The sequence below is a fragment of the Cryptotermes secundus genome, unplaced genomic scaffold, assembly GCF_002891405.2.
Source record: "Cryptotermes secundus unplaced genomic scaffold, Csec_1.0 scaffold799, whole genome shotgun sequence".
Lineage (NCBI taxonomy): Eukaryota > Metazoa > Arthropoda > Insecta > Blattodea > Kalotermitidae > Cryptotermes > Cryptotermes secundus.
Window position 1 is genome coordinate 103,595 of NW_019723913.1, and position 10,492 is coordinate 114,086.

At 42.1% G+C, this 10,492-nt stretch overlaps 1 protein-coding gene across 1 annotated transcript in view; it reads right to left on the bottom strand.

Moving 5' to 3' along the window:
- LOC111862150 (importin subunit alpha-3) overlaps positions 1-10,492 on the bottom strand; it is a 62,714-nt gene that overhangs the window by 33,257 nt on the left and 18,965 nt on the right. The window contains exons 3-5 of the mRNA XM_023847330.2: positions 6,578-6,782; positions 6,332-6,492; positions 1,521-1,747 (exon numbers count right to left, since the gene is read on the bottom strand). Coding sequence (XP_023703098.1) covers positions 1,521-1,747; positions 6,332-6,492; positions 6,578-6,782 — 593 coding nt within the window. The remainder of the gene's footprint in view (positions 1-1,520; positions 1,748-6,331; positions 6,493-6,577; positions 6,783-10,492) is intronic.

Sequence of the window (10,492 nt, forward strand, 5' to 3'; positions counted from 1 at the left end):
AAAGAAACCGCAGATCAGCTGGCAAGAACAGGATCTGAACAGCCGTTCATAGGACCTGAACCAGCTTGCGGCATCTCAGTAGTAGGAGAGTACTGCTGGGAATGAAACCGCAGATCAGCTGGCAAGAACAGGATCTGAACCAGCTTGCGGCATCTCAGTAGGAGAGTATTGCTGGGAATGAAACCGCAGATCAGCTGGCAAGAAAAGGATCTGAACCAGCTTGCGGCATCTCAGTAGGAGTACTGCAGGGAATGAAACCGCAGATCGGCTGGCAAGAACAGGACCGGAACCAGCTTGCAGCATCTCAGTAGGAGAGTATTGCTGGGAAAGAAACCGCAGATCAGCTGGCAGGAACAGGATTTAAACAGCCATTCATAGGACCTGAACTAGCTTGCAGCATCTCAATTGGAGTTGCCAAGAAAGCAATCAGGGACTGGACTAACAGAAATCCCCAAAAACACTGCAAACCCACAACTGGACTCAAACAGGCAAAATGATTTATATCAGGATGCTCTGCCAAAAGAACAATGGACCTGTTAAAATTAAAGAGAGATCAACTCAGATGGGCGGTAGGATTACTTACTGGACACTGCCACCTAAAAGGGCACCTTTCCAAATGGGCTGATATATGACCCAACTCGTGAAAGAAGATGAATCAGCCACACACATCTTATGTGATTGTGAGGCTGTAGCTTATCTAAGATATCGCCATCTGGGTCAATTCTTCATGGAACTAAGTGATTTTTATGACGCCCCCATAAATAAAGTCCTACATTTCATTCAAAGTGTAGGATTAATAAAGGGTTAATCCAAAGGGGAAGCACAATAGATCATTGAAGGTCACAGTGCAAGGGCCAGTTTCTATGGCTCACGCCTCATACTCATACTCAGAATGGAAGTGGCAAACATTTCCATCCATTTAAAAATCAAACCTCAAGATAACAACCTGGAGTGCTCTAAACTTGTACATTCATTCTGGTACCATGTGAAAATGACACCACAAATCTCTAACTTACTGCCACTTCTTCTGTCTGATAGGAGCTTGCTGCATGTCCAAAACACATGCACTTCTTCCATCTCAAGTAACTGACTCAAAAAGCAAGAATTTCAAATGTTTCTACTGTGGGATGAGAAAACTGGGTTTCAAACCTAAGGTGTGTTCTGGACACAACCTTTCCTGGGAACTTAACCCCAGGCCTCTGGTGTGTATCCATAAACTTTACTGAACAACCAACACAGTTGCAATTTGTCATGGTAAAGTTAGCATAAAAATTGACAATTTGTATTTGCACATAACAGCAATATAAATATTCCGAAGTGGGAACTGAAGATCCACAATCAGAATGTCAACAGTGCCCAAGGAAACAGTGCAATACAAGCACTGACTGCAAATGTCTACCAGAAACACAACCTAACTGATGAGAATGTGCATATACTATCAGGAGCCTATCTCACAGTTGCTATAAAAAAAAAACATGTCACCTACAGAGCAGGAATGCTGCTGGGCCCCAAAAACTCACATTAATATCGGTGTGATGGATCAGTAAGTTCAGAGCTGGTAGGATGTCCTTAATAGTCTGCTCAGGTGGAGGTGGGTCTTTGTTTCGACAAAGGTTCACAATCACCCATGTCACATTCCGCAGGAAGCTGATTGGGATCTCGGGCTTGATAAAGGTGAGCAAAGGGTGGACTACACCCAGACTAATTACATAGTCCCGAAGCTGTGGGCCATCTCCAATTATGTTCCCTGGAACATCATAAAATCATGTTACAAAGAAAAACACTGGATAAGGTATAAGAGAGCTGAGAAAGCCTGCAAGATGAATAAAATGCTGAGGCATTTATCAGTATTAAAAGATGCCAGTAGATCTTCTGACATACCCAAAAAATCCTACTGTTATACCACTAGACCCAAACATCCATTCACATGAGTTCACTTCATGCTACAAAAATCCACCGGATTAGGTATAACAGAGTTGAGAAAGTATTCCAGATAAATTAAATGCTGAGTCATTACAAATGAAAGACACATTCCTAAAAATTTATTTTGAAGAAACAAATAGTATTATAAAAGTTTATCAGCATTCAAAAATGTCAGTAGATCTTCTGACAGTTCCAGTAAAATCCTAGTGTTATAGAACTAGACCAGAACATACATTCACTTTAATTCACATACAGCTGCAAAACATTATACTGTGCCACATTTGATTGAAGAAAAACTAAGGAGCCAGAGAAACAGCCATTTCTATGTAATGGTTGTGTATGGAACAATGAAGTAAGTGTTGGAAGAGGTGTTTTCTGCGTGGTCCATGCCAAGGCTACATAAGACAGTCTTGAGTCTTGAGTCTTGAGCCTTGAGCCTTGAGATGGCAGTAAGAAGAGGAGGAGATTGGTGTCAGGTGGCTGCCAGCCTGGGAGTTAGTTAGTGGAGAAGAGTTGGTTGGTGAGTGAGTGCTAGGGCTCAGCTGTTGTGAGGCACTGTTGTAAGACACTGGCAGCTGAGACTGGAATGTGAAGAGAATATCTCTTGGGATTATTGCCAAGTAGTCTGATAGAAGTTTCAAGCCAACAATTGGGAATAAGCAGTTTGTAAACGGAACAAGGGTTTGCACAAAATTAGAAGTTATAATGCAGTTAGGGTAGTAAAGTTCCCCAAATCCAAAAATCTGACTGACAAAAGTACAATGTTTCCACATTGTAACATTTATAAATTTATTTGGACATCTCCTGATGGGAAGATACACCATCAAATTGACCGTATTTTGATAGACAGGAGACAGCATTCAAGTATACTTGNTTAATAAATATAAACCAATAACAACTTAATATATTTCTTTCAACAGCCCAAGATGCTTCAACTAATAAAAAGCAATTATCAGGGGAGCACCTCTTTTTAGACCACTTTCCTTATTCTGAAATAGGAGGCTTATGAGATCACCCTGCTGTCAGTGTGTCTGCATATCCCCCTTGATTCTTCCATTTCCTGTGACATCTGTGTAGTATCAAATGAAAGTTGGTGATTAATTCTTCCCAGAACATCTTTTTTAACTTTTAGGTGTCTGTCTGTCTGTCTAACAATGCCCCAATATTTAGACTGTTTTTGTTGTTTTTGAAGACAGCCTGGCAGAATAAAAGCTGGGCTCCTTTGTATTATTCTGGGATGCCCTGCAGGAAACACAAAATCAATATTAAGGGTACTATTTTCTGGAATGTGAAGAGAATATCTCTTGCGATTGCCAACAACTGGGAATAAGCAGTTTGTAAACGGAACAAGGGTTTGCACAAAATTAGAAGTTATAATGCAGTTAGGGTAGTCAAGTTCCCCAAATCCAAAAATCTGACTGACAAAAGTACAATGTTTCCACATTGTAACATTTATAAATTTACTTGGACTTCTCCTGATGGGAAGATACACAATCAAATCGACCGTATTTTGACAGATAGGAGACAGCATTCAAGTATACCTGATGGCCGATCATTCAGGGCAGCAGATTGTGATACTGACCACTACCTGGTGGTGGCAAAGCTTAGGGAAAGACTGGCAGTGAGCAAACAAACAACACACAGAGTTCATATGGAGAGGTTCATTCTCAATTAAATGCGGTAGAGAGTAAAGAGCAGTATCGTGTTGAAATCTCAAATAGGTTTGCGGCATTGGAAAACTTGGAAAATATTAGAGAAAATATCAAACTTTCTGCCAAGGAGAGTCTAGGTTATTATGAACTGAAGAAACATAAGCCATGGTTCGATGAAGGATGCTCAAAATTATTAGACCAAAGAAAACAAATGACATTGCAGTGGTTACAGAATCCAAGTAAAATAAATGGGAATAATCTGAGGAATACAAAACATGAAAACAGCAGGCATTTCAGGAATAAATAGAAGGAATATCTGTGGGGTGGGGGTGGGGGGTGGTTAGTGAGCTTGCAACAAACAGTAAGAACAAGAACATTAGAGAACTGTATAGTGGAATAAATGAATTTAAGAGGACGCAGAGAAAACTGAATGCAGAGCAAAATCATGACATAAAGATATTTAACAGATCCTTAAAAAATGTGGCACAGTTCAAATATTTGGGAACAACAGTAATAAATCAACATTTGATTCATGAGAAAATTAAGAGGCAATCGAATTCTGGTAATACTTGCTACCATTCAGCCCAGAACCTTTTGTCTTCTAGTCTGCTGTCTAAAAACATAAAGTTAGTATACAAGACTATAATTTTGCCTATGGTTCTGTAAGAGGCCACTAGGAAGAGCAAGGCATAGGTGGGCGAATAACATTAAAATTGTATCTTAGAGAGATAGGATGGGCTGGTATAGACTGGATTGTTCTGGCTCGGGATAAGGAGCAGTGGAGGGCTCTTGCAAACACGCTAACAAACTTTAAGGTTCTATATTATGCTGGGTATTTCTTGAGTAGCTGCACAACTGGTAGCTTCTCAAGAAGGGTTCAGCTCCGTAAGTTAACGTAGTTAGTCTGATAGAAGTCCACTGACAGTTCAGAGGAATATACTGCCTACATCTTTGGTGTCAAAGAGTGTACAAAGCAAGAAAAAGGTGACAAACTGAACCTATGAAGAGCACTGTTCTCTGGTACGTAACACTGTAAGGTGTTACACTGTCACATACTGTCAATGACCCACTCCGGGTGAGCACAGAATAGAGATTTTTGGCTCTGCGTGGTTAGAACCTATAGACATCACAAGGTTCTCAACCAAAATGGTTCTGGCTAGTGTTAAAGTCAGGGCTCCCTGATGGGCCCCAGCAAGACCATCACCACACAACTGACTTAGCAGTGACTGGGGAACTTGAAGTGACTGGAAGTACCCCCTCCCCCCCATCCAAGTCAATACCAATTAGAGTAACACATGGTGACTTTCCATCAAAATCTCAAACTTCATCATCACAAAAGCAACTACAAGTCTATTGTATTGTAACATACACTGAAGTGCCAAAAGTCATGGGATAGGTACCTAGTATCGTGTACGACCCCCTCTAGCCCAGTGAAGTGCAGCAACTCGACATGGCATCGATTCCACAAGTGGACGGAAGACCTCTGGAGAGATGTTGAGCCATGCCGTCTGGATAGCTGCCCACAGCTCCTTGGTATTTGTAGGTGTAGGATTTTGGGTGCAAATGGACCTCTCCACCACGTCCCATAAATGCTCGATTGGGTTCATATCGGGCAAACATGGTGGCCACACCATTCGTCGGAACTCTCCAGAATGCTCCTCGAACCAATTCTGGACAACTCTGGCCCGATGACACAGTGCACTGTCCTGCTGGAATATCCCATCATTGTGGGGGTACATGAAGTCCATGAAGGGCTGCAATGGTCACCAAGCAGTGTAACGTAGTGGTCACCAGTCAGTGACGTGTTTAGGTGGACGAGCAGACCCAACTCATGCCACATGAACACACCCCACACCAGTATGGAACCACCACCAGCCTGCATGGTGCCTTGTTGACAACTGGGGTCCATGGCCTCATGGGGTCTGCACCACACCCGAACCCTACCATTCGCCCAAAACAACTGGTACCGTGACTCATTGGACGTCACGTTGCCAATCCTCCAGGGTACAATTAGCGATGCCACAAGCCCAGGTGAGCTGCTGTGTCCAGTGTCGTGGTGTTAACAGAGGCACTCTGGTTGGTCTTCTGCTCCCATATCCCATGGAAGCTAAAAAACGCTGCACTGACCTGCTGCATATGCGTGTGGTACCTCCTGCATTGAATGTGGATGTGATTTCAGCCAGTGTCGCTTGTCTGTTACCACGGGCAATTCTAGCTAGACACCTCTGGTCACGATCATTAAGCACCCGTGGTCGGCCACTGCGCTGTCCATGGTGGGTGGAAATGCCTTCCACAAGGTATTCCCGGTACACATGTGACACCGTGGATTGAGGAATGTTGAATGAGCGCACAACTTCGCAAATGGAATGACCCATCCGCCTGGCACCCACTATCATGCCCCGTTCGAACTCTGATAATTCATGTCAGCTTGCCATGAGCAAGCTGGCTGGTGTCCAATCTGACTCATGAGAGAACACCTCACAACTGATACTGCTCTGGGCATTCCAAGCGTCAAGGGACGGTGGCGCCACTTAAAAATAATTTTACATACTGCTATTCCATGACTTTTGGCAGCATATCATTCATCCTGCATTCAAAGCCACAGGAAGATTAATGGATAATTCTGAAGTTCCTCCAATGGAAAGTGAAAACTTTTACAAATGACGAAGCCATTACACATGATACAAAGGATACATTAAGCACATGTCAGGACAAAGAACACACTCAAACTTCATACTTTATCAATATTAACATACCTAGTGCCCAGACGGCCTGCTCGCATACATTCTGGTGGGATGATAGGAGCAGAGAAAGAAAAAGGGGCACTGCTCCAGCAGCTACTACTGCCTGTGTCTGTGCAGATGTTCCACTTGCAATGTTTGTCAGTGCCCACGCTGCTTCAAACTGGAGAGACGGACTGTAACAACACACACAGAATCAACTTCCATTGAGCTGTTTGAGATTTCATAGACTTATACCAATGCTGTCAGGGTACAACTCACTTGTCATGGCACTCAAGGCAGCGAACCAATATTGGAAGTATATCACTTTCAATAAGGGCATCAATTGGAGGATTGCGGTCTGAGGATAGGAGCTTCCGAGCAGACTGGACGGCATTCAGCTGAACAGCAGGGTTGTCACTGCCTGCATTGGCAACTAACATCTCCAGGTTTGCAGCAGCCAGGTTTCTATCAAAGTCGTCTTCATCTGAAATCAGTCAAGGTTTTTGTTTGCTTGCAGTCAGGCTTTCTACTCAGGCCATAATTACATCACATTATATTACATTGCATTCCTTGGGTCAAAAGTTAATGACTACAGGATGTGGAATCTCACACATATACAAAAATATGCACACAGTACAACTGAAGCTTTCACATAAGAAAACACAGGGCTATTCAAAAGTACATCCACATATATACCCCAAACTGTCAACTAATGTCATTTACACAATTATAAATGGACAAGTAATTTTTTAAGCAATAAGTGTTCCCCAGCAGAATAGAATGAGTGTGTGTTTAAGTATCATTTCAGTGCTATTTTAATTCATGTTTCTTCATTTGAGAGCAGATGGCACATTATTAAAAATTTTCATCCCAGCATAAAATGTCCTTTTCTGAGAGCATGAGAGGTTAGCACTTAGTTTATGAATATATTGCTTATGTACATCTGCAATGGTCTGAAAACATTCGTTATTTGTAATAAAGTTTATAAAAGGAAATATACCTATATTCACATGGAAGAGTTAAGATCTCTAGTCTCTTAACACTTTATGGTGGTTGACTTTGGAAAAATTTTGCAACCAGGTCATCAAGGGATTTTAAATGCCCTCAGAGCCACTATGCAAGCTCTTTTGCTAAAAAAATTGGCGCAACAAGGGCACAATGCAAGACAACATAAACACAATAAACTATGGGACCTACATTAAAACTTGTTGAAGTTCTTGCGAGTGTGATATCTTTTGAAACATTCCCCAGGGCACATGTAGTTGATTTATACAGATCTTTATATTTCTTTTCTGGCTCCCTCAACCTTACAATGCAGTCTTTGTTTCTTTTTTTCATAGTGGTAGAGGATGTGAGGCGCTGTATTTACTTTCTCTTTCTCTTCTCTCTCCGCTGACCCAGGATGTGACCCCTTCTTGGGTTGCACACATCGCCTACAAGATTTTCAACACGAGCTCGTCAACACTTGACATGTGCCACTTGTTTCACTCCCATGAGTGCCTTATGTCTGCTGCTGTGTGTTTGGTTTACATACCCCTTCTGAAACTGGCACAGGCGTCAGGAGATATGGGCTAGCTGTCTATTGGACTCCACTGAGTAGGTTTTACCTGAGGACGGGGACAGAATCCAGTCCCCAAAACGATGTTTAGAAAAGAAAACAGGACGTTTTTTTTTTTAAATAAACAAGACGATGGGATAATGCCCAAAAACATAATACTTTTAGCAATATATCATCACCACAAACTTTTAGACCTTATGCACAAAATATGTTTGAATTTACAAAGCACACTTCCACCAGAAAAGAGTTTTCTTCCCCACTTCAGAGATTTACAAAAGAAAGCATATGTTGCACAGTAATGATCACTGCGATACACACCACCCATATGCTTTCTATAGTCGAGTACACATTGGCTTTTGAATTTCTTTCTGCTGCTCCCCTTTCTGAATGGTCACTATTTTTTCCATTGATGTGTCATGATATGTAGACATGAGAACCACCCTCGTCTTTCCAGGCCGTTAGCAGGACATTCCCTCCTCTGTGGGCAAAAGTGTCCCCACTCTTCATTTGCTTCATGGCACCCTTCATCATGGGTTTTGGACTGCCAACTCTACCAGCAATAATAGTGCCTGTTGTGTGGAATTCTCATTTGTCCAGTTCTTGGGCCAACTGAACACTAGTACATTTGCCAGTGCAAATGCGGTAGCCTTCAACACCAGACACACTGAGTTCTAGTCTGTCCATCAAGGAAAGAAGTGTTCTAGAAATGAACGGTTTTTCTGTGTAGGGCAAGTTACACATGCCACCTGTAACTTTTCTGTAATTTGGAATTATACTATGAACATAACCAGTGTCACCGTCAGCTATACAAATAATCCGAGGCCCCACTTTATAGGTTTTCTTGATTATAACTTTCAAAAATTATTTTGCCCTTGAACCAAACTGTTGATTTATCTATTTCAGCGTTTTTACCTCCACATAATATTTCTGAAACTGTTTCTCTGTATATTCTGTCACTCTGTGTATTTTCCTTGTTCTTTTGATGGCCTGATTGCTTTCTTCGGTGTTTCATTTCCCACATGACTCAACCAAAATATCTGCAAAGAGCCAACTCTAGACATTACATCATCAAAAAATGGTATTTGTGTTGTGCCCACTCACTAGAGCAATAGTCTTTTATGTTGGGTAATGGCATTAGGACCATATTTATAATTATACGCAAAAAGGCCTTCATTTCAGGAACTGACACATCAGACCAGCTACTCCAAATGGACCTCGAGCTAAGGTGAAGTTCCGAAATTTTGTGTCTCACATACCTGTTTGTCTCTATAACAGCGTTATTCAATAGTTCATCAGTGAAAAATAAATTAAAATAATCTGCATCTGATAGGTTAAATTGTTGCCCTACATTTTTAGTAAATTGTATGCCTTGGGTTTCTTGTCGCACATTGTCACTTCTTCCCACAAATAAGTAAGCATAGCACTTGTTCCATTCTTGCTCCCACTTTCAGACATTTCATTGCTCAATTCTTCACTCGCAGTTTCTCTTTCATTCTCCATGTCCATGTCATTACCAGACTCTATATAAAGTTTTTCTTTAACAAAGCACTAACTGATTCTTCATTCTTGACACACACGGCATCATATTTTCATTCTTCCACACCAGAAGGCAGATGTTCTCCTGGACACAAAGCCGTGTTCCTCACAATGACACTCAGTAATACAAGGGTTGGAACTGTAATAGTGGCAACACTGCTGTAGAGATGCCATGCAACGGAACCAAATAATGTCGCTTATACCACACGTTAATTACATACCTACCTTACCTCAGAGCAAATGGACTCTCCCTTCCTATATCATGCGTACGCGCAGTAACAAGAAGAACAGAGCCTCGTGTTAGCTGGCGGTCTAATGTAGTGTTGTCACGATGTTTTCGAAACAGGAACAACAGAGTTGGATAAAGATTGAATGTGCCAGAGGCGGTACAGCACGACAGCGTCATCAAGGTCTTCAACAGGCTTGCGGGGAATCTGCATTGCCTTACAGAACAGTGGCAAGGTGGGTAAAAGCCTCCAATGAGGGATGCGAAAATGTGGCAAACATGTGTCGGCCAGATCGTCCTAGTGTCAGTGAAGAAGTGTACGCTCTTTCTGCATTACTGGAGAGTAATCGATGCCATACAATTCGTGAGCTGGCCTGAGATAAAGGATTAGCACATACGACTGTGCTTCAGATTCTGAAGGAACGCCTGGGCATGAGAAAAACTGCATCATGATGGGTTCCACATAATTTGATGGAAATGCACAAATGGCTATGATACGACACTGCTCGTAACCACTTGGAGCGCTTTGAGCACGAAGGAGAGGCTTTCTTATGCCATATCATTACACTGGATGAGACATGGGCTAAATCGTATGAGCCACAAATGAAACACCAATTGAATGAATGGTGTCATTGTGGGTCACCACGAAAATCAAAAGTTCTTCAGAACCCCAGCAATGTGAAAGTTATGGTGGTTCTCGTGTACGACTGATGGTGTTATCCTAACGCATACCGTTCCCCGACAGCAGACTGTCAATGTGCAGTATTACTGTTCATTTTTGGAACACAACCTGTGACCAGCTTTGAGAAAGAAGCGGTGATACTTTCTGCAGAACCCACCCATCATTTTGCAGGACAATGCTCGGCCGCATGCA